This window comes from Talpa occidentalis, unplaced genomic scaffold (genome assembly GCF_014898055.3).
Source record: "Talpa occidentalis isolate TD23 unplaced genomic scaffold, MPIMG_talOcc4v2.1 talOcc4.9, whole genome shotgun sequence".
Lineage (NCBI taxonomy): Eukaryota > Metazoa > Chordata > Mammalia > Eulipotyphla > Talpidae > Talpa > Talpa occidentalis.
Genome location: NW_023605305.1, coordinates 10,404,692 through 10,428,775, shown reverse-complemented (window position 1 = coordinate 10,428,775; position 24,084 = coordinate 10,404,692). Strand labels below are relative to the sequence as shown.

Here is a 24,084-nt window from a genome sequence, read left to right as displayed (position 1 = left end):
TTATTCTGTCCCCGCCAGTCGGAGACGGAGACGAAGCCGGTCCGCCTTCAGTCACGGGGAGCAGCGCTGGAGTCCTGTGGCCCCAGGGCTCCCCACCTGCTGCCTCCTCAGTGAGAGACTGAGGTGGCTGGGCAGGGAGCTGGGCACACGGGCCACACACACCCTCTGGTGCGCTCTGCTCAGAGGAGCAAGGAAGGAGGCCTACTGAAAGTCCCCCTAACGATCGCGGGAGTCCTGCAGTTGAAGGGAACAAACAAGAACCCCTTTCCCTTTAACCCAGCATTTCTCTAGCGCGCTTTCATGGCATCCACTGTGGAAACTTTGGCTTTCTGGAAAGGTTCAGAAGCCACCCATCCGACGACCTGAATCCTAGACCTTTTTGGCAGTTGCCCTGAGTGTGATGTTAGCGAAGCTGTAAAGTTTCCTGACAGTTTGGTAACGTGGCGTGGAAGGAGCGGTAGGTCCCGGAGATGGCTTTGTTTTTGCTGGAGAACTGCTTCAGAAAGCTTATAGCTCCTTTAATAGGCAGGGGAGAGTTGGTGGGAGAAAAACATTGCGTACATTTTTAAGCAAATCTGCCTGGCTGTCAGAAAGCCTGGGCTGTAGGTGTGGCTCCCCACTAATTGCTTTGTAATCACCAGGACTGCTCTGCAAAGTGAGGGCTGGGTGGGTTCAGCCGCAGAGTCTCAGTTCTGTTGCCGAGAACTGAAAGACCACCACGGAGATCCACGTTTATGTCACCACTTTCCAGCACCCCATTTTTCCAGAAAAGGCATCTGCTTCTGTCGGGTCTGTGGCCATATAAGCTGACGTCCTTCCATCGCCTTGGTAGCTCACGTTAGTGGGCAGAGTCCACTGGGGCGAGAGTATCCCTTGGGGGCCTTTCAGCTTCAAGACCTTGGGGCAACTTGCTTTCCCCCAGATAATTTCTTCCCATCTGCTCCATCAGGTTAAGAAAAGGGAGTCCCTGGGGATTGTACTTAAAGTGCTAACGCGTGGCAGACAGGTGCTTCATGAATGTCACTTTTGCGTTTATACTGACACTGACTTCTTAGGACCTGCCTGCAGCCCCGGGGTCTGCCAGCCCAGGGGCTGTGCCCTCTCACCCCTGGGAGCCTTCCTGGTGGCTTTCACAGGGGGGCTTGTCACCCGGTGCGTGATTGCCAAGGGCTGGTCTTAATCTGGAAGGGAGGAGATTGAGATGGCAGCATGTAGGGTAAAGAGATTAATCAGGCGCTTTACGCCACTATCCTCTGTGGCTATCACGTGCAGCCTTGATCATGTTGATGCACAAGGCGCTTGGGAGCATGGGCGCAGGGCACTCGTGCCCGATTGTGGACACCTGGAGTATAACCGCGAGCGAAGGCTGGAGAGCCCAGAGAAAGCAAAGATTCATGGGGCCTGGGAGGCTCGGTTGGCTGCCCGCCTTCCAGTCCCCCCTACCCCGCCTGTGCCTGCCTCCCGGCATGCCAGCCTCCCTGACTGGTGTGCCTGGTTCCTTGGGAGAGCATTAAAGCTTGAAAAACCCACTGAGGGCTCCTGGACTCTCCTTTACCTGTCTGCCCAAATCCAGAGTGAACCTGCCCTTCTGGCACTAGATGGGGAAAACCTTCCCTGTCTTCCCTGAACAAAATCACCACTGCTTCACCTTTGGCCCTGGTGGGAGTGGGGCTGCCTGGGGGTTCGTGGGTTTTTCCCACCCCTCTCTGGGATTGGTTTGGCTTGGGAGTTCCCTGAACGCATTCCTGCTCCCGGTTTCCACTGGCAGTTCTCTGGAAGCCCTAGGGAAACTAAACAGAGTGAGTGGTTGGGTGGTCTGCCTGGTAGGGAGGGGTCCTGATGTGGACCTGCCAGCTGAGGCTGGAGCCATGTGCTCATTTGCACTCATCACCTTCACGCCTGCCCTGGAAGGTGGCACATAGCCCCTGTGAGCGCCTGGGGCAGGCCCTGTGGACCTGGAGCCTTCAGGACTGCTTTCTGGTGCCTGATGTCCCTTCACTTCACTGCAGCCTTGTCATGAGCTACGTCTCTCATCTCCCCATACTGCCAGTGCCACCCCAGGTGCCCCTTCCTCAGCTGGAGAAGCCCCAAGTCCACAGTAGGGTCTTACACAATCGTAGCAGCCACCAGTTCCCTGGCTTTGGCCCTCAGGCCTCTCCTCAGGTGTCATTCTTGCTGGGCTGGCTGCTGTAGCCCCTTACCTGCGCCACCTGCTCGCACTGCTGATGCCCCGGTTGCCTGCGGGGCACTACCCATGGCATGGAGTTTGGGGTGGGCACAAACTTCTTGAAAACAGATAAGCTGTTTACTGATTTCCCACAGCCCCTTTATTTGCCAGGCTAAAGCGCCTGACTTACCGTATGCTTGGAGATCAGTATCCTGCAGGAATCTTTGTTAGGTTTATTTGGAGCGACTGTTAGTCTGAGATGCGAGGCCTGAAACACCCACTTAGGGGCATTAGGTGAGAAAATGGAGCTCTACTGAGTACCTTGCGATTGAAAGGCCCTGCTGAGCTCCGCTGTCCTCTTTGCCCTGCCCTGCAGTGGGGCCTCTGAGCCTCAGCTTCCTCAGTGGCGAGATAGGCGCCATCCTCAACCTTGAGAACTAGCAGTCACGCATGTGTCTGGCTTCAGTGGCCTCTGCAAGGCACCCCAGCTCACGTCCAGCTTGCACAGATTTGACATGGCCCGTGCCAGTGAGTGCAGTGCGTTGCCGCTGTCCTGCTTTCTGACTGGTCGCTGTCGGATGCCAGGTGCTGTTTAGATCTTTGCTTGTTTAGTTTGTGTAACTCGCAACCACAAGGTTAGTCTTCTCTCCCCATTTTACAGATGAAGAAGCAGGTTTAAGGAGCTGGTCAGGCCTGACAGCTGATGAATAAGTCACTCGGAATCAGCCAGAGCCCTTCTGACCCTGACACCCACTCTCCCTCCCGCTTTCTATTCCCACAGCCTCCAGGAGCCACTTTCTCCCTGTCTCTGCAGGTCGCCCGCGGGCAGCTGGCTCTGAATGCAAATACCGCAGGAATTAGCACCAGCAAATTTTCAGCCTTGATCAAGGGTAGCTTTCCCCTTCTGGTGTTGCTGAAAGGGCATCTGTTCGGGCCTTCCCTTGGCAAAAGTGACATGCTGCTGGAGACCAAGGTGGTGGTGGTCGATCACTGCCCCGCCCGCCCCCTGTAGCAGCTTTTGTTTGGAGGATAGAAGTGGGGTGCCTTCCAGTACACCCAGAGGCTTCCTGTTGTTTGCGTGCAAGAGTCCGCCTAGAGGGCCTCCCTGGTGGCGCAGTGGTTGAGCGCTGGGCTGCGAAGATGCCCGCAGTCTCTGCAGCAGCGCCTGTTCGATCCCCGGCCGCCGGCCGAGGGTCCCACATGGTGCGCAGACCTCTCCTGCTGCCCGCTGCTCCCCTCAGCAGTGTACTTCATCACTCTGCCTGTTCTGCTTATCGCTCTGGCTCTGGTGAATTCTCTCATCCTCCCGCGATTCTGACTGTACCCAGTGCTTGTATAAATAAATAAATAAATAAATAAATCTTTAAAAAAAAAAAAAAAGCCTAGAAAGGGTGCGGGTCAAGGGGTGACCCCACCACCTCTTTTGGTCGGGGCCCCTTTGCCACATCTGTTGTTGCCTTCCTGGCCTGTTGCTCTCAATTAAGCTCCATTAGAGACCCTGTCCATCACAGTATGCCCAGAACCTACCGACGAGAGCCCCTGAGGGGACTGTGGGCTCCCCCCCTTGCTTTGCAAATGACCCCCGACCAAATTCTAGATGCTTGTGTGCAGGAGCCTTGTGAACAGCACCTGTAAAACTCCAGACTCCCAGTCCTGGTGGGCCCGTTACCCTCTGTAATCGAAGCCTGCGGGCTCAGACCAGAATGGATGTTCCAGATGGTGATGCTGGGAGTTTTGTCAGATGGAGCCTTTGGAATAAGTGCCTGACAGCAGGCCACTCTGAGGAGAGTTGGAGCCAAGCCCAGAGATTAGTTGTTCATCTCCCTCGCTCCTCTGGAAGGCACAGGTACATTTAATTACCAGGGACTGGAACCTAAAATAGCACTCTCAGTTCAGACGGGAGGTTTGCCCTGGGCTGGGAGCGGTCATCCTTGGCACAAGTGGACTGTCCTCCTTTGTGACTATCTGAAAGTAGCTGGGAGGAAGGATGTGCCTCGGGCATTTCAGTTGCTTCTGCTTTTTAAAATTTTATTTTTTTTTTTAAGATTTATTTATACAAGAACCAGGTTACAGGCCAGATGTGGGGGAGGGTGAGCGGATTCACTAGACAGAGCGGGGAGCAGAACAGGCAGATTGACTGCTGAGGGGAGCAGTGGGTGAGGCAGGAGAGGTCTGCCATGCCATGTGGGTTGCTTCCTGGACGGCAGGGATCGAACTGGCACTGCAGAGGCTGCAGACAGCTTCACAGTGCTGTGCAAAATTGCCTACACCCACCAGGAAGGCCCTAAAATTTTATTTTATTTTTAAAAAGATTTTATTAATTTATTTGTACAAGCACTGGGTACAGTCAGAAGTGCGGGAGGGTGAGAGAATTCACCAGAGCCAGAGCAGGGAACAGAACAGGCAGACTGATGAAATACACTGCTGAGGGGAGCAGTGGGTGCGGCAGGAGAGGTCTGCGCACCATGTGGGACCCTCGCCGGTGGCTGGGGATCGAACTGGCGCTGCAGAGGCTGTGGGCAGCTTCGCAGCACAGTGCTCAACCGCTGCACCACCAGGGGAGGCCATAAAATTTTATTTTTGATATGCAAATATCTGCAATGATTTTTTTGCCCTAGAAGTCAAGGTCTTCTTCCTGCCATGTAGTAAATTCAATATCTGGTTTTTTCTCCTGAGGCTTCGCTTGGGACGGCCATGAGGAACTCCATTATTGTCTCCCAGCTAGTGCACTGTACTTGCGACTCCTTCCCAGGCATTTTCAGGACTGTTCCTTTGACCTTCTACTTAAACCTGCTCTTGGAAGGTCTTCATTGTTCAGTGTGCCCAGCCTCCCCCCCACTCTCCCGCCAGCTGAAGCTCTGGGGGCAGAGTGCTAAGTCAGAACATTTGTGTCACAGCCATGGGGGCAGAGACCCCAGATGGATGACAAGGATTCAGGTGGAGAGGGGCTCAGTGTTTTTAAGGGGGACACCAGGGGGCAACAAGCCCACCTTGATGGGGCGGGTGGGTCTCAGTGTGGGCCTTGGTGACTCTTCTGAGTCTGCTGGGGACATGGGGCTTTCGCCAAAGTGAAGTTAGCTTTCCTGTTTAAAAAAACCTGCACCCCACCTGTAACTATGCAGATGCCTCTTCATCTTTCTCCTTTTCCTAATAAACCTGTCCTTTTAAAACGTGGAAATGAAAAATACAAAGACTGCACCCCAATGCTGCATTGACTGTTTTGAGAGAGGAGCATGGTGTGGGTGTCGCTGTTCGGGGAAAACCACCACCTGCAAATGAAGTGGGTGAGGGTCCCTCTGGAGCAGGCAGGGGGATAGCGTTTTTCTATTTTCTTACAGATCATCGCCTGCTCATTTGCAGGATATTTCAAGCCATTTAAAATAGGTGTGAAAGTGCCATATAAGACATGAAACCAGAAAATAATGGCCCCTGGTCTGAAGGGGGTATTTATTTAATATTCCCGTGAATTGTGTTTTTGCTTTATGGCACCGGCCAGGACAGCTTTCCTGTGTGCCGTCTGTGCCGGGCCCCTTCGGGAGGGAGAGACTGTCCAGCCTGTCTTCTCCCAGGGTCCTTTTCTGGTGCTCTTGGGGTTCCCCATGACTGCTGCGGAGGTGGCAAAGGACAAGCCCAGGTGCTTCTTGTCCGGGAGAGGGTCAGGTCGGAGCAGGACTTTCTCTCCTTGATTGCTCCACTGGCTTCTACATTCTTTCCATTCCAGAGGCCACAGGGAGAGTGGCTGAGCTCCCCAGGCTTTGCAGATCTCTCCCTAATTAAGGGACCGCCCATCTCTGCCTCAAATCTCTGCCCTTTTGTGTTTGTGTTTAAAATTCCATCTTTGCAAAATGTTTACCACTCAGCAAGTCCCCTTGAAAGCCCTGACTTGTTTGGGGGAAGTTTTTTCCTTCTTCATTTTCAGCCTAAGTACTGGAAAATCAGGTCTCTTTGGAATCCTCTGTGCAAGTGCTTTTGAGTGCGTCATTTTTGTTTAACCTTGCTGTATCTTCCCCAGCCCTGGAGGGTGGTGGTGGGGGTGCTCCTGGCATCCATGCTGTTGGAGCCTCTAATCGGATGAGAGAACTAGAGAATTATTTTGGCCTCGGGGTGGGGGGGGGGGGAATGGAAGTAAGGCCTTAGTCCTCCTGTGCCCCTGGTGAATGGGCAAGACCACCAAGGCCGGGGATCCGTGCAAAGGAGCCGGGTGATGACAGAGCTGAGCACCCCAGGGTGAGGAAGATACATGGGTCTGGCCAACCCTGGGAAAATTTTCCAGTGGGATGTCTGGAGCACCTGCGATTCAGGAACCATGCGGCCTCCTGTGGCCAGTGGACACACAGAGTGGGATTTGCTGAAATCCCTGGAGAGCCTCTGCTGAGGCGGCCTGTAGCTTCTCTCAAAGTGGGAGCCGAGCAAGCAGTCAGAGGGTCCTCCCCAGGGGCAGAGGGGGCGGGCCGGAAGGGGTGCCGCTGCAGGCTGGCAGCTCCAGCCCTGGATGGAGTGTCTGGGTCGCCCCCTCAGAGCACATCTGTTTTGGGAAACATTAAAAACACTGGAGAAGAGCAGGGCACGCACAGTCTGCTTGCCTGGACTTTGAAGCCGGCTGGGAATGTGGCTGCCTTGAGCAGCGGCGCCTGCGGGGTTTGGGGCGAGGCGGTACAGTCCCTGCCCCCTACCTTGGTGCTGCACCAGCTGACAAATGAAGAGGACCCCAGTGTTGTGGGAAGGCAGGGCTTCCTTTAGTGATGAGATTGGTTCTGGGGGGACTGCAGATCATCCCCAGGAGAGAAGAGGAAATTTAGGTTCTGTGTATAGCGCGATTTCCTGAGTTTTTAACATGAACATGAGATTCAGGGGTGAGGCTCCTGCTGTCCCAGCTTGTCCGGCTGCTGCCGGCCGGTGCGTGTGGGGCTCTGTTGGGCCCTCCGTCGGTGTCCTCAGACTGGGAGCCTGGGGCCAGCGGGTTCCGTCAGTGCTGGATCACACAGTGCTGTGCTCGGTAGGTGTCTTGTTTCAGGAAGAATGTCACAAATGTGATGAGCGCATGAAGCCTTCCCTGGATGGCTGTCGGGATAAGTAAATGAATTAAGTCTTGGACTATGAAATGTTGTAGGATCTTACAAGTAAAATGACCCTTACTGCGCATCTAGTCTCATGGTTTTTAGCCCTCCCTCCCTGAACATACACCCCATCTTGTTTCCTAGGTCCATCCCAGAGAGGAGGGGCAGGAGGAGGCTCTGGTCGCCTGGCCCTGCCAGCTGGTTGCAGACCCAGCTCTGGCTTCCCGGCCAGGCGCACCCCCTTCAGAATGTGCACACCCCCCCATCCACCCCATTTATTTTGATGCAGGAAAGTTGTGGGCTATAAGGGCAGCAGAAAGAAGTGAAGAGAAAGGGAGCAGTGCCCGGCTCCCCATGCCCAGAGGCGCTTTTACCGACCTGACATAGTCGATACCATAGTCTTACCTGCCAGAACCACCAATTCGCTTTTCTTCTCTCTTTTTGCCGTTGTATTCACTTACAGGTCCCTGTTCTCTCTGGATTCACTTTTTAATTTAAACACCAGCTTTATGGGGAAATGATTCACGTACTGTAAATTCAGCCCTTGGCGGTGTGCGCTTGGGTGGAGGCTCAGCGGCCAGCTCTTCCAGGGTCCCTTGCCGCCGGGCACTCCTCCTGACTCAGTCCCTGGACAGCTGCCCTTCTCCCGCTCAGCCCCAGGGAAGCTCTGGGCCACCCTCCTCTGTGTCTCCGCAGCTCCCTGGAGCACAGGACCCTCCGTGCACGCCCCTCTCCTCTCAGGCTTCGAGCTCCTCCAGGGCGGGGTGCCGCATCTCATCCCTCCTGCGTGGGGTTGAATTTTATCTGAAGCCACAGAGTTGATTTTGCTTCCAGTTGCGCCAAAGTGGAGAGACAGGAGCCGCTGTCCTGGAAGGCCCAGCCGGTGAAGGGGACACTGGCCGCCTTGGAGTGCAGCTGCTGCTCCCCAGCGGGAGCTACGCTTGTCCCTGCCCACGCGCGGTCACCTTCTGTGGCCGGCTGAAAACAGAACCTGATGGGATGTCCCTGCAGTGGCAGGACCTGTGCAGGACACCCCTGCAGCCGGCCAAGAGGAAGGCAGCCCCTGGCCGGTTTTGGGTCTGTGTCGTGGGGTGTTGTGCTGGTTCCCACGCCTGCACCCCCTCATTCCCACGTGCACGCACTTGCCAGGAACTTGCAGGATCCCTGGGACTTTGGTGGCTGCCAAGGCAATCATGGTCACTGATGGGTCCCCTCCCTGCACCTGTGCCCCCTGCTGCTGCGGTGACCCATGCCCTCGGCCCCACCCTCGCCCTGCTCCCCAGTCCCAGCTCTAAGACAGGCGCTGGGGAACATGGGAGCTTGTTTCCCCCGGAGACAGACACGGACTTCAACTTGAGGGACCCCCATTCCGGTAGTTCAGCACAACCTTACCAACACAAAGCAGCCCTGCCAGCTTTGTGCGGGGTAGAGCTCGTATCCGTCCCAACCTGTGAGGCATGGGGAGGGGAGGATCACAATTGCCTGCGCTCAGGTGCTTTGGGGATGCATGGAGGAGGCCTAAAGGGCAGCTGAAAGTCCTTAGTTGGCATGGGGGGTGGGATGGGTGTCCCAAGTGGGGAAGAGGCTGTGACCAGGATGTAGGGGTCGGGGGTCAGGAGCCTCCGCCTACAGCTTCCACCAGCTCAGTGTCCCCGTGCAGTGGCCAGCGTCGAGTCACGCTGACTTCCATCCTGAGACTTTCCTGCCTCTGGCTTCTTGGAGGTGCTTGTGCATTGTGCTCTGTCCCTCAGGGACCAGGCCTTACTGACAGGGTCAGCTTAGGGAGAGAGCCTGGCTCTCTGCTCTCCGCCAGGGAATGGTTAATTTAATTAGGCTCAGGTTCATCGGTTCATCCCCTTCGGGGGAGCGTAAGGTTACATGCGGACAACGGGAGCATTGTGTGTGCCCCTGGTTGACTCAAATGTAGTGATTTTCATTTCTCCTTTCACTTTGTCTTCTCTTTGTTCTGCCCCTCCTGACCCTTCCTGTAGAAAACTATTCTGGCCTCTTACTCCAGCCGCAAGCTTCCAGAAGGCAGAGCTTTTGAGTCTTGAGAATGAATGGCTGAAACCAAGCCCGGGAAGTTTGCCTTTGTTTATTATTTATCTCAGGGGTGGTTTGGGGCACCTGCCTAAGAAGAGAAAAAAGGAAAAGGAAGGGAGAGAGGGGGACTTGTCGTTTCTTGAAAAGGTCCTTTGTTATTAATGGCAATGTGAAAAACTGACTTCCAAGTAGAATTTGGAAACATTTGTTGGTCAAAATGGTTTCCTAATGTTGGCCAGCCGCCTGTATGTCAGGCCCAAGCGACTGTCACCCAGCTCTGTGCTGTGGCCTCTTCTTCTCCTGGAGGCGCTTGGCCTGCTGGCTGGGCTGCGGCCCAGAGGCGAGTGTCCCGAACCAGCAGTCTGCTCCCCACGCTTGCCGGGACGCCGCGTGCCTGTCTGCAGGACACAGTGCGGTTACTTAGCCATTCGTACCTAGTGTGGGAATCACTTAATGAACAGAGAGGCTGCCCCTGAGGAGAGGGGAGGATCAGGAGGGTGGAGGTGACGGGTAGGGGGGTGAGTCCAGAAGAGCCATGTGCCTGCTGGCTCAGGTCTCGCCTGGGAGCTGGGGGCCTTGACCCACACGACCCAGAGACTCACCTCCCGTCTCTGCTCACCCCCTTACCTCTGAGCATATGGTGGTGGCGGGGCAGCTGTTCATCCTGCTGGCCCTGTGGGTTCTGTGCTTTGGAAGAACAGGGTCAGGGCTTCACCTAGATCCCAGTCCACTCCACCCTTCACCCTCTGCTCCCCTGGGAGCCAGGCAAGCAGTTTCCCTGCACCCGCGTCTCCTCATCCCCAGAGTGGGGAAGGTGCCTCCCTGCCTGCCCAGAAGGCAGAGGCTGGGTTCTGGGTGCGCCTGGGCCTCCAGCCTTGCCCTGGTGAAGGTACCGTCTGCCCAAGTGATTTTCACCCCTGGTGGCAGACTCTGAGCTGGGGCAGACCGCTGAGGCCAACCCACCACTTGCCTGTGTCCCGGAACAGTGGCCGCCTCCCGTCCCGAAGTACAGTCGGTGTCACCTGACTCCTTTTGGCCCTGTTGGATGCAGGGCCCATCACTGACCAATGTCCTCGGTGTGACTAAGCTGAACCACCAGAGTGGGACGTGTGGGTCAGGGTGAGGTTGCTGTCTTGAAGGAGCTTTCTTCGTGCGAGGCAGCTCCAAACCCCCAAGAGTGGCTTTTGTGTGAAGGGTGTTCTCACCACCTGCCAAGGTCCCTGTAACAGCAGCTGTGAGAAAGTTGGGGGTGGGCTCATGTTCCCTCTGCACGAACTAATGGGGGTCGGTGTCTGGTATCTCCCATAGGCCACGGAGCCTGCCCGTGTGCCCTGAGTGTGCTCTTGCTTCTTTCTGCATTTTGACCCGTGAGACTGTATTACCTATTATAAATAGGCTTGCCACCCCACTTGGAGTGGCCCACAGGTTATGTACCCCCTGCCACACTCCAGCCACAGCCGCACTCCTGTCTTCTTGCACTGGCCTCAGGGCCCCTCCCTCCTTGCCGTGTCCCCCTCTTCTGTGTCATCTCTGTGCCCCTCTTCTACTCCCTGCAGACCCCCCTCCCCAGGCTCACTTTACAGCCCTGCTGTTCTTGCTCTCTGGGTTCTCCCAGATGGCCTGGTGCAACATCTCCCAGGGCAGGGCGAGCGCCAAGGGCAGGTGCGAATCCGTCTCATCAGGGCTGCTTGCAGCAGCATGCGGGGCGCTCGGTGCTTGGGGAGGGCAGCGTGTCCCTGAGGTGGGGCCTGAGGTCTGGGAAGGCCACACTCAGCCAGGAAGGGGCTGGCCACGGACCTGGGCTTGCGTCTGACGTGGCGGTTGATGCTCTGCAGCCACACTGCACAGCACCTGACACTGGCATGTGTGTTGTGGGCAACACTGTTTTCTTTCTATTAGGGGAAAAGAGGAAAGTTTGGGGCCTTGGAAAAAATGAAAGGAAGAACTTGTCAGCAGACCCCTCTGCTGCCCCCGGTCCCTGGCCAAGGCCCTGCTGTCTGCTGGGGAGGGGGCTGTGCTGGGGGGCCACCGCCAAGCCCCTGCCAGGCCACGAGTCCACCAATGTGTCTCACCAAGAATACTGGCAGGGCGCGGGGTCTGCCTTGGGGTCCCACCTCTGGGGCGGGCGCTGTGCCAGCAGGCAGATCTAAAGACAGAGTGTGTTCCTTGGCCTTTTTTTAAGCACTGAGGTACAGGAGTGCACTCCTTAAAGGCCAGGGCGCCGTGGATTAGATCAGCCGTGGAGTTGAACTGGTCTGGCTTTTGTGCTTTTTTGAGGGTTCATCTCAAGTTTCTTTTTCTGGTTGAACAATTTTTTTCGACATTAATAACTAATGGAGAAGGGAAAGAGGCAAAGTGGAACCATATGGCGGCCCCAGCACAAGCCCCACTTGTGGCCGGAAACTTCTGATTTGTATCTCTTCATGTGATCAGCTGTTGGTTTAGAGGGTAGGAAAGTACTGGGTTTGGGGCAGTGGCAGGACTGGGTGTGAGCATTTAACCCAGCTCTGCTGTGTCTCACGCTCTGTCAGTGACGAGATGGGGACCGCTGGCTGTGTGAGGTGGACAGCAGTCTCAGGCCCTGCTCTCCCCTTCGTGAAGACGGGTGGGGCCGTATCTCGCCTGGGGCTGACTGCGGGGCAAGGAGGCGATGCTGGTGGAGTTTGCATACAGAGTCGGCCCACACTGGAGGTGTTGACTGTCACTTCCTCTCCTCCTCTCTCCTCCTCGTAGTGAGGATGTCACCTGACGGCCTCTCACCTGCCCTCTGGGGTTGTTCTCTTCCTGCCTTACTCTTTATTCCCCTTCCCCAATCCTTCCAGTGGCCACCTGGTGGGGCAGGCGAGGGTGTCATCAGAGGGCCTGGTGATTCCCACTTTTGGGGACACGTCCACAAAGGAGTTGGAGGCTGTGGAGAAATAGATGGAGCTCTGAGCCTCCAACCAGAGCAGCGGGCAGAACGTTGTCCTGGCCAGGGTGGCATCTTCTGCTATTCCAAAGACTTGGAATTAAATTTAAATCCCCCCAACAGCCCAGATTGGCCTGACACCTTTGTTGTTATCTGCACATTCCTTACAAAGACTATTAAGTAGTTCAGATGGGCGGTTTGGACAGAAGCCACGGGCCTCTGGGGTTGGCACACCCACCCGCTCCTGCCTGGCCCTTTGTGGCTTCGAGGGAACAGAACTGATGGCTCACGCACCACGGTGAACCCTCGCTTCACCTGAGCCTGTCCTTTTGGTGCAGACTCATAATCCTTGAGAGTAATGAGAGTAATTTTTTTTTCCCCTGCTGTAAGCATCTGACATGAGTGCGGGGGGTTGGGGTCGGGCTGGGGAAGAGTATAGGCAGAGAGTTACTAATTGACTGGATTTACAGAGACAAAGTGCTTCTATGTTGGGTCTATAATATATGACCTCAGCTCACAGGGTTTATTAACACCTACTTCTGCAGAGGTCCACAAACATACATGAGCACCCACAAAAGTGTTCGGCACTGGGCCGGGCTTGGGAGACCCCTGTCTGCCTCAGAGGTACAGAGTGTAAGTGGTAAAGGAGTAAAATCGAGCAATGACACTATTGGAACCACCATCCCCAGAGCGTTTGGGGTTCAGTTGGCATCATTGCTTCTGCAGGTGTCCAGAGAATTTGGCTTTTGATAAAGAAGCTGGAATTTGGGTTGGGCCCTGCAGGTGGTAAGATTTGAGAGAGCAAGAGGGATTTGCCAGGTTGAGCGAATAGACGTATCTGTCCCATGTAACACTGGGACATTTATGCTAGAATACGCATCGCCGTTAAAATTTCATTGGCCAATCCCACATTTTTCCAACAGTCCTACATGGAGGGGATTTTTAAGTGTAAGAGTGCACGTGCAAACATGCACGTTCAGGGAGCAGTGCGTAGGACAAGTGTGGTTGGTGGTGGAGGTGGTTCAGGCAGGAGTGGGAGGGTGGGCTGGGTAGGTGGCACCTGGTCATGGCCAGTGCGCCTCAGGCAGCTGCACACCCTCCCGCTCATTCTCCAACAGCAGCGTCGTTCTTTAAGAGCACTTTGTTTTTGATGAAGAAAAACAAGATAGAGAAAAATTAAATACAAAAATAGGGCCCAACTTGAGAGTTTATCCAGTAGGTGAAAATTAGACTTGCTAGGCTGAAGGGTCAGTCAGCCCCATCACGTCCCCGGTGCTTCCTGGAAGGGCAGATCACGTGCCATTCATGAACTCTGCGTGCCTTTCTGGGTTGTGCCATGATTTCCTGAAGTATAGGTCAGACTCCTTCTGAGGCCAGTTGGTGCCTCCATGGGCTTTATTATTATTTTTTTTAATAGAGGCATGCTTTATTTATTTGTTTGTTTTTTGTTTATACATGCACTGGGTACAGTCGGAAGCGCGGGAGGGTGAGAGAATTCACCAGAGCCAGAGCCAGAGCGGGGAGCAGAGCAGGCAGAAGGACCGAAGTACACTGCTGAGGGGAGCAGCGGGCGGCAGGAGAGGTCTGCGCACCATGTGGGACCCTCCTCCGGTGGCCGGGGAGCAGCCGGGGATCGAACCAGCGCTGCAGAGGCCGCGGGCAGCCTCGCAACCCAGCGCTCAACCGCTGCGCCACCAGGGAGGCCCCTCCATGGACTTTGAAAAGTTCAGGCACAAATCTGCAGGGACCTTAGCTGATACGCAAGGGCTGCACGCTGCTCAGAGGCCTGGCAGATGGATGCCCTCCCGATGCCTCTGCAGCTCAGTACCTGGCCGGAAGCTGGGGCATCCGTCCCTGATCAGGCAGGGACTGATTCCTGCTGTTGCCATGGCTGTGGTGGGTGGAGAGCTGCCTTGTTCAGATGACATGGAACGAGGAGCTCTGTGGCGAGAATTAAAGGGAACGTAGGCTGGGCCCTTGACAAGGCGCCTGGTGCCACAGCCCACCCTTGCGTGCTGCCTTGGTCAGTGTAGGGCTTGAAGAAACGCATCACAGAGTGGGAGGAGTCAGGTCCCCAGGACCCTATATTCTGACTTTAAAGTACCTGAACTGCTTGGATGCCATTTTTCTAGAGCAGTGGCTGCTGTGGCTTTTTATTTCACAAGTCAGAGACATTAAAACAAAATAAAAAAAAAGAAGAGTAGATCATCAGGCTACCAACCTTGAAAGCATATAAAATCCAGGATAAACCTGTGGATTTCTGGAGTTTAGGACATCACAATGCCAAAAATAAAAAAGGAATTCTCCAAATAAAGGGAGAACACAAATGACCGTCTGAACCCCACTCTGCCATTTGTAGCATGTCTGTTTCTGAGGTACTTGCACTGAAGCCGCGAGACTCTAGGCCATGCAATCTGTCTGCCAGGTCCACTGGCGTAGAGGCTAGTTAGGACCAGGCCAGCCCAGTCCCCAGGCCTCCTGATTCGCCACCCCGACCTGTCACTTGTGCTCCTTGGAAGCTCCAGCGCACCCACGTCACGATCTTACCCGAGCGTGTCAGGTGGGAGCCACGAGTGAGATTGGTCTCTGGTGGCCATCAGAGCTGAGCTGACAACAGTTTGGGTAAAGGTTCTTAGTGCACACCAATTTATTAACTTTATTTATTATTTTTTTAAATGATTTTTCATTTTCTTTTTTTTTTAAGATTTATTTATTTATTTATCCAAGCACTGGGTACAGTCAGAAGCATGGGAAGGTGAGAGAATTCACCAGAGCCAGAGCGGGGAGCAGAGCAGGCAGAAGGACCGAAGTACACTGCTGGGGGGAGCAGCGGGCGGCAGGGGCGGTCTGCGCGCCATGTGGGACCCTCGCCCGGTGGCGGGGGATTGAACCGGCACTGCAGAGGCTGCAGGCAGCTTCACAGCCCAGCGCTCAACCGCTGCACTACCGGGGAAGGCCCACCAATTTATTAACTTTAAAATGAAACAAATTGGCGCCTGGGAGGCACCACGTTCTCAGGCTTCTCTCCCTTCCTCCCACGTGTGGACACTTGTGTGTCCAGAATGGCTGCAGGCACTGAGGATACAGCAGTGGACAGGGCGGCAGCCCCTGCCCTTGTGGCATCAACACTCTTGAGACAGGCGACAAGACACAGCAGTACATGCCTGCTGGATAGGAGCGGACAGGCCTTTCTATCCCACTCCTATTTAGGGGAACTTAGCTGCAAGCAGCCTTACTGGCAGGAAAGGGGAAACAGCTGGCTCCAGGCAGGGCTGGGTTAATAAGAAGGACTGGCTTCTGCGGTCCATTTGCACCCGTCCCCAGAGGCAGTGCAGCGAGGTCAGGTGTGTTGCGTCTAAGACTGACAGACAGCAGGTACTGAAAACACAGGAGAGCAGACATGGCAGTGCAGCGGTTATTGGCACCCCCTCTGCTGGGCACTGGACTGCGTACCGAATGCATTATCTCATATGATCCACAAACCCATTGGATTGCTCTTGATTATCTACCAAATCTTAGTAGGGAAGTAAAGTGACTTGCCCAAGACCATCAGGCCAGTTAGTAGTTGAGTCAGGAAGCCTACTCCTCAAAGCCTGTTCTCTTGGTCTCTAAGAGAATCCTCTAATCTTATCCTCTAATCCAGGATAAACCGGACCAATAGTGTCAGCGCTCCAGCTGGTTAGAATGGGCTTCTTGGCAAAAGCCCGAACCAGCAGGCAGACCAAGGCGGCCGCCAAACAGAATACTCAGTGACCCTCGGGAGAGACGGGCTAGGCAGGCACAGAGGTGCTCGGCCGTGTCCTGGGCCAGGCAGACCACTTTCAGCTCCCAGCTACCTGGTGGAAGGGTCAGAATCTTATGTGCCTCGACCAGGACTGGCCTGACCAGGGTGGAGGCCAGGAAGGCATTATTTGCCACCAGACTGTGCCTTTACCCTGAAGGGCCCTTCCTCTCGCTGGCTGTAAAACCAGAGTGGCGGAACGGGCAGATTTCTCTCTCTCCTGCTTCTTGTGTGGGCCGTGGGCAACTAAATGACTCTGGACCTTGATTCTCTAATTTGTACAGTAGGAGACTGCTTGATTGCATCCCAGGATGCTTGTGAGCGCCACGCCACCGGTGCTGTGCAGGCAAAGGGCAGGCCCCTGGAGTGGTGGGGGTGGGGATTACCACTGTGTGGGGGTGGGGGTGGAAGGTACACCGGTACAGGTAAGTGTGGGTAAGTGTGGGAGGGGGTTCTGAAAACAGGCCGGTTACAGACGGGGCTTGTTGGTTTGTATGTCTCAGAGGCTAGACGATGGAGCGAGGTCGTGCCTAAGAAGCTGATTGCTTCACAGAGGTCAGAACCGCCGTGAGATGCAGGGCGGGCAGCGTCCCCTCTGTGCACAGCGCCTTACGCGCCGAGTCCCGGGCTCCCTGGGGGTTGGCAGCAGTGGAGGCCCACGCAGTCTGGGTCACAGTCCCTGTCTCTCTGGCCGGGGTAAGGGGCTTCCAGAGGAACCCAGACCTGCTGTAGCTGTGAGCCCCTCTGCTGAGCTACTTCTCTGGGTGTCTTTGCAGATAATTTAGCTCTTCCATTTGGAAGCCTCACTGGTGTCATTGGCAGCCACTTGCCTGGCTAACGAAATGGCGAGGACTCCATAACCCAGGCCTGTGAAATGAATAAGTCAACACACTGAAAATACAGTGTGGAAGTGACTCACCCTGAAGGAATTCACTTCTGAACCTGCCGCCATCCCTTCCTGGAATATTTTTGGGGAAATAGATGTTTGAGTTGGGAGGAGGTGGCAGCCAGCGGCCTGGTTACTAGCAGGGCCATGTGTCAAATTCAGTAGCATCTGCCCCGAATTCGGCCCTGTCCACTTCAGCCCATGGGGCTCTCCTCCTTAGCAAGGCAGCTCCAGGTGTGTCCCCTGAGATAACCCCACTAGGGAGCAGCTCTGAGGGATGCTGGTGTGAAGCTACCTTTGCAGCAGGTAAAGCTGACTCTGAGAGTGGCTGGTCCTGCTTGGCCAGGGGCCTAGAAAGTAGTGGAAACTCCACCCAGCATGAAAGCCCGTGGGAGTTCTCAGCACGGATGGGTTATTCTTTTCAGAGTTTTTTGGATTCCTGTGTGTTTAAGATGTTTACCTTCATCTCAGGACTTTAGCTGGTACTTGGCCCACCAGAGACCAGTCCCAAGTGTAGACAAACTTAAATGCTCTGGCTCACCCTGGTGACCAGGTAATTAAAGCTGTGCACGGTCTTGGAGGGAAGGCTGCACGGGGAACCACACTTCACTGTAATTCAAGAGCAGCTTTCTTTGTGGAGGGACAGAGTCAGTGTTAGACAGACACATGCGGAAAGAGAAGAACAGGCCCATAATTCTGGCAGGTACCGAGGCCAGATAGGATGTGCCAGCCATGACGGGTGTCGGTTGCGGTGAGCCGATCTGCATTGGATGCGCTGTTTTAACTCTGTGTCTGCCTTTTCCATTTTTTCTGCCAGGTCCCCAGTCTATGTGAAGATCTCCTGTCTTCTGTTGACCAGCCCCTGAAAATCGCCAGGGACAAGGTGGTGGGAAAGGATTACCTTTTGTGTGACTACAACAGAGACGGGGACTCCTATAGGTGAGCTGCTGCCTCCAGGATACGGTGGGCATGCCAGGAGTACATGGGCCAGGCACACCCTTACCACTGCCCTTGGCGGCACGAGGACCAGTGAATGGTGACAGACTGACAGCCCCTCAGCCTTCTGCCTGTACCCCTGCTGGCCCACCCCCCTCCCTCCCTTCCCTCCAGCCCGTAGATACTTGTGGAATGCCTCAAAACCCCTGAGCTGTTTCGCTGTGCTTGCACGGAGTCCTGAGACGGTGTGGTGCAGGCGTCCACATGGTGGGATCTTGAGGACAGGGAGGGTCTTGAGGACACTCGATGCAGCTCTGTCAAATCAGCATGCCACTCGATTTCTCTGCCCATCACCATGCTGAGGGCTGTAAATAACTGGTTGGCGTTAGTCCCTGCCCTGGGAGAACAGGAGATGCACCCAGCAACCCATTACTGTGTGGTGGGATTCATGCCACCAGGGCCCGCTTTGAGGTTTGGGGCTTGACAGTAGCACAGAAGAGACTGAAGTTGGTCCAGGAGGATTTCCAGAGGGAGGTGATAGCTGAGTTAGTTTTCTAAGGGTCTGTAGCCGTCCTTCCTATTTGAAAACAGGGGGAGTCCCTACACCAGTCTAGTGTGTGTGTGTGTGTGATGGATTGCTATAGTCAGTGCCTTAGAGAATGGCAATCTGCTATAGGTTTATTCAGAGGCCACAGAACCACAGCTGAGGCTTAAAGCTTCAACTCAGTGCTCTTTTCTGGAAGTTGGTATGAGCCTGAGCAGGAAAGCAGGAAAAAAAATACCTGGAGTCAGCTAACAGGGGCTCCAAACCAGAACCGCCCACTGTAGCGGTGGGGACTTTGAGAAATTACTTTATATCACTGGTTTTTAGTTCTGTCGTGTGTAAAATGGAAATTCTAACACTAAATAACACTGTTGGCCCTGAATGCATCATTCTCTTAAGTATGTGCTGTGTACGCCAGTGAGCCTCTTGCAGTGAGCCAGAGGAGCCAGGGAGTAGCGCACGTATGAGCCATGTAGACTGAAAAGCGGGTACAAGGCAGCGGGGAGTCAGTGAGTGAACAGACAGTGAAGTGGCAACCTGTGAAGTGATGCTTGAAGATGAAAACTGAAGCGCGCTGTGTGGAGGCCCTGGACGGCCCGGTGCGAGCCCGGCAGGAAGCCGGTGGGAGAGTCAGTGAGGTCAGGGCGAGCTGGGAGATGAGGTCAGAGGTGTGGTGGCTTGCGCAGGGCCTGAAGACAGGGTGAGGGGACTAGGACTTTGCGCGGGGCCGTTGGGGTGTGAAACGTGAACTGCTGAATAGCTCCGAACTTGGTGTAAATTGAAAAGATTTGCTCAGTAATGATCTTTTAAGAGACTAGACACCTAATCGTGTCCCACTTACACGTAGAAGTGGGTAGAGACTGAATTTTGACCTGACTCAGAGACGAGAAGTGGAGAGGCGTGAGGGGCAGTTGGAGGTGGGAGCGTTCGAAGATAGTCGGGGTGTCGGTGAAAGAGCAGGGCAGGGCCTGCACAACTGGAGCATGTTTATCATGGTGAGAGGATTCTAGGAGTTGCAGATTTGGGGACATTCTAAGCTTGAGATACCCATTAAGTGGAGTTGAGGTAAGTTTTTAGAGATTCCCATTGGGTGGAGGTAGACATGGCAAGTTGGCAGTGGATAGTCTCGAGTCCAGGAGGAGGTCGGGCAGAGATGGAGGTGCAGTCGTGAGAGCCCCTGCTTGAGGCAGCCCTGAGGCCAGGTGGCCAGCCTGGAAGGGCTTGTTCTGAGCCTAGCCCATGTCAGGGGAGTCGGACGAGGTCCGGTGCTCTGTGAGAGGTCCATCAGGATGCTAGGTGGTCTGACAAATGAGAACCCATCATCAAAGCACAGGCACCTTCGCTGGGCTTGGGGTTCAGTTCTAGGAGGCTTCTGGAAGAGGTTTTCCTTGAGCTGAGTGTTGCTTAATTAATATCCGTGTGATAGGTCTTTTCCACCTGGAAACTGCAGCTTGCTGTGGAAGGCAGCTGTTCCCAGTAGCCTGTGGAACGCTGGGATCGTGGCCATACCCATGCCAAGGCCAGGCTGCCCCGGGACTTGATACCTGCAGACTCTCCAGGTCCCCCCACCGGTTCCTGCCAGAGCTCCCAAGGGGTCACCTCAGCCGAAGCGGGGCCCAGGGTGTCATGCCAAAGGACATTCCTTTCCTTTTTCCCTTCTCGATATAAAACTTCAAGGCCTTTTGATTTTTTCCACACATTTCCATCCTAACTGTTTGATCGTTCACTTAAATAAGATCCTTATGGTGTGGCTGTTGCCAGCAGCACTGTTTGAAACCTGTTAGCTGAAACAAAAAGCATTCTCGGAGGGAAATGAAAGGCCTGACTTTTGAAATCTAAGCGTTCCTGTCCATCTGTCTTTTTTCAAATGGCTTCCATTTAAGCTCTTAAATGTGTTCTGAGTGCCCCTTCCACTAAGGATATTCTGGGTAATGTTATGATTTTTCCCCCAGCTACAATTACCCCGGCTCCGGGACTAAAGGCTTGAAATGCTGCCGTCTGTGAGCCAGGAGAAATGTGAGTTACAGGCTTCTTGAAAGTTCCAGGCCCCCAGTCTGCCGAGAAATGGGCTCTAGCGTCTGATCAGGTCGCCTTAAATGAAAGCCAGTTGGGGTGGGCCCTCCGGGCCCCCAGAAAGGCGAAGGCCGTTCACTGTGCGGGGCGTGCTTGAGAAGGGGAGTCTGAGGGGGCCACGCAGGGTGTGGGCAGATTCGGACTCTGCACCCAGAGCCACACCCCAGCCCAGTACGCAGGGGTGCTGGGCCTGGCTTCCCAGTAAACAGTGGTGGTGACAGCAAGAGGACTGAGCAAGAGGCCCAGTGGGCCTTTTTTAACCCTTAGGTGCTCCTGGGCAGAAAATGCTGAAAGTTGCTCTGTCTCTGTTGTTTCAGAGGGCACTAGCAGAAGTCCTGGGGGCCTTTCTTCCCACCCTGTGCTCTGAGCCTTCCGCCCACAGCCAGAACCCGCCCACACTGGTGCTGGACTGGGTTCTCAGGCATAAGGCAGGTAGCGCAGGCACCCGCCCCAGGGAGGCAAGGGCATTGGTTGCTTCTGCTTTATAGGGGCTGTGTAAGAATGTAATCAGTCCAGTGAGCATGTGCTTGAATGCCAGGCACCATTTTAGGTGCTGGGCAAATAATGCAGAACAAGCCACAAAAGACTTGGCCTCGTGAGCTTAGGTGCCACAGTTGATTATCTAAATATTAAGTGACTTTTATTTTTTTTAAAAAAGATTTATTTATGCATACAAGAACTGGGGTACAGGCCAGAGGTGCGGGGATGGTGGTGGTGAGAGGATTCACCAGAGACAGAGTGGGGAGCAGAATAGGTAGATCGACCGAAATATACTGCTGAGGGGAGCAGTGGGCGAGTCAGGAGAGGTCTGCTGTGCTGTGTGGGTAGCTATCTGGCCGGGGATCGAACTCGTGCCGCAGTGGCTGCGGATAGATTCAGAGGTTGCGTCTTAACCCCTTGAGCCACCAGGGAGGCCCGACTTTAATTTTAAATAAAACTAAAAATGCAGCCTCTCAGTTGCCCTAGCCTCAGTGCTCAGCAGCCACACAATGCTGCCATGGGGCCAGTGCAGGTCTGGGGTGCTTCCATCATGGGGGCAGGGGCTGTCAGGCAGTGCTGCTTTGAGGGGTGAACAAGATCTTCTGCAAGAATAGGAGTGGACATGCTGGCCTATGCTCGGGATGGTGGGGGGTGCTCAGGGGTAGGGTGCAAGGGTGCTCAGGCTGCCTTCACCCTGCTGTCCGAGCCAGAGGGGTCCTGGCAGATCAGAAGGCTCTTTCCAGCACTGTGTGCACAGTCCTACATGACCATGAGAGCAGCTGGTCACAGGGCAGAAGGGGGTGCTTCACCCCGTTCTTGCAGAGTCTACCAGCTCTGTGCTAAGTGGGGACCTGGAAAGAAGGGTTTCCACAGCCACCTTTGCTTTGAGGTAGTCCAGTCAGGGCATCTGCTGCTTGGGGTCCTGTAGGTAAAGATGGGGCATCTGTCCGAGGAGTCTCAGAGGAGAGGTCACCCAGCTTGCTTGCCTTGATTTGTTGACATTGGCGCCCCAATCACTTACCAAGAAGACAGATGTTTGTGCTCAGAATTAATTAAAACTGGGGATTGGGAATTGGAATTAGCCTTTTTCCCTTAACATCAATCCAAAATCATAGGTTCTCTGAGGCCTTGGTGGTTTGTTGTCAGTGGGCGGAGAGGCCCAGTGGATGTCTGCCAGGGCCGCAGGAGGTGTTTGTGCAGGCGTGCGAGTGACCGGGGCCTGCCTCCCCACTCCATATTGTCTGCTCCTTTTCATTCCTTTCACCTTTTTAATTCTTTTTTTTCCTCTGAGCCCACAGCTCTCTGAACTCCACCTGCAGGAATTAATGAGTACTTATTTCCTTCATAACCTCTTTCCAGTGCTCCCTGTGGTTAAATGTTTTCCTGATGTGGCAAGACACAGTTTAAGAAACCGGCAAGTCTTTGGGAAAAACCGGGCTGGTCTTCCGTGCCACACAGCCACGGTGTGCACCCCAGGGCGTGGGGGCACCTCTGTGCCCTGGAGACTGCTCGGCTTCATCTTACGTGTGGTCTTCATTTTCCACCGGGCGAGTCTCCTGCCTGCTTGCACACAGGCACCTCTCTTCCTAGTGAGGTCTTTGGAGTAAAAGTCTACCCAGAGCTGCCTGCAAGGAGAGGGTGCCTCTTGGCCAGTCCAGCTCCTTTGAAAACAAAGGGAGATTGAAGAAGGGAGTCACGTTTGGACATTTACGTGTGCCAGACTGTGGCCTCGATGCCCCCCCGCCCACCCCCTTCTCTGCTGCTCATCGCAGCCTTGTGGCAGCATGGTAGCTTCATTGGACATGAGGAAAGAGAGGCTCAAAGACATCTAGACACTTGCCGGGAGAGTGTGGCTGGTGATGGGTGGGGTTTGCCAGCTCCTGAGCCCTTGCTCTGCAGACCGTGAGAAGCTGTGTTTGGACCTGGGAAAATGTCTGCTCTGAGCCGTGGCTTTTCCTCTGAAATTCCAGCTAGCTGGACTGCAGCTCACAGCTCACAGGCTGTGTCTTCTGGAACAGCTCATGTTCTCTCCTCCTCCCCTCCAGATCACCATGGAGTAACAAGTATGACCCTCCCTTGGAAGATGGGGCCATGCCTTCCGCTCGGCTGAGAAAGCTGGAGGTGGAAGCCAACAATGCCTTTGACCAGTATCGAGACCTGTGAGTACCTCCTCCCGTTGCCCTTGATGCTTGGGGCTCTGCTGGGAAATTGAAGGAGCTCAAGCCCCAGCCTAGCTGTCTCCCTTGAACCCGTTACCTGGTTCCCCTGGGACTCAGGCGGCCCTGGCGGGGAGCCGGGCCTCACTTGGCGACGGGTCGGGGCGGCCTGCCTACGCCCGCCGTGTGCGGGGCGTATTCTCCACACATCTTGCTTCCTCACAGGTGTGACGGCTGTTTTGGCCCCTACTTTTCAGGTGAAAAAAATTAAAACTCAGAAAGACTTGGGTGTCCGAGGCAGGAGGCCGACTCAGACCTGTTGTCTCCGAGCCTTCCATGTGCACGGGACTCTTTTCTCGGCTGGGCAGCTGCTCCCGCACTGCGTGTCCTGCTGATTCCCGAGTCTGTGGGACTCAGCCCCTGCCTGCCTGCCTTGAGCTGGGCTTCTGCGGTGCCTGATTAGGGCCCTCTCCTTCGTGCTGCTGCCAGCCTGCCCCCACCACGCTCCCTCAGCCCGGCAGGAAAGGGCTCCAGGGCCTTCCTCTCAGAATCTCATTTTACATTAAAGTTCTGTACCAAAAATCCAGCAAACTATAAAATGTGCAATTCTACTAAAGTATAAATGCAGTCGCCTAGGAGGGGCAGCATGCTTTTCTGTAAAGGACCAGCTCATGAGCATTTTGGGCCCTGTCACTTCTTTTTTTTTTTTTTTTTAATATCACTCTTTAAAGGTATATAGAAAACACCCTTTGAGGTGGGTGGGATTTAGCCCTCCCCTGTAGTTTGCAAGAAAATGGAAGTGAAGCAAAGCCTCTGAACAGCTGAAGCAGTTAGAATCCCAGGCCTCCGCTTTGCGGACAGTGGGGACAGTCCTCCAGTTATTTGATATAACATGTTAAATCAAGAAACTCTTAGGAAAAAAATAAACTTCCCTTGGAAGCTGGTTGGGGGAAAGTGGCACTTTTGACCTAAGACATGACAGAAACACCAAACCCACCTAAGAGAGCATGTGTTTTGCGCCGCTCCCCACTCTCCAGCCCTGCACGCCCCCAT

The 24,084-nt window shown here is 54.6% G+C and overlaps 2 protein-coding genes across 5 annotated transcripts in view; both read left to right on the top strand.

Annotated features, from left to right (window-relative positions):
* The window catches only part of UBR4 (ubiquitin protein ligase E3 component n-recognin 4), a 336,932-nt gene that overhangs the window by 99,394 nt on the left and 213,454 nt on the right, over nt 1-24,084 (top strand). The window lies entirely within an intron of this gene.
* The window catches only part of CAPZB (capping actin protein of muscle Z-line subunit beta), a 105,741-nt gene that overhangs the window by 55,226 nt on the left and 26,431 nt on the right, over nt 1-24,084 (top strand). For all 4 annotated transcript variants that reach the window (XM_054691342.1, XM_037498982.2, XM_054691341.1 and 1 more), the window contains exons 3-4: nt 17,660-17,781; nt 22,921-23,034. In XM_054691342.1, coding sequence (XP_054547317.1) covers nt 17,660-17,781; nt 22,921-23,034 — 236 coding nt within the window. The remainder of the gene's footprint in view (nt 1-17,659; nt 17,782-22,920; nt 23,035-24,084) is intronic.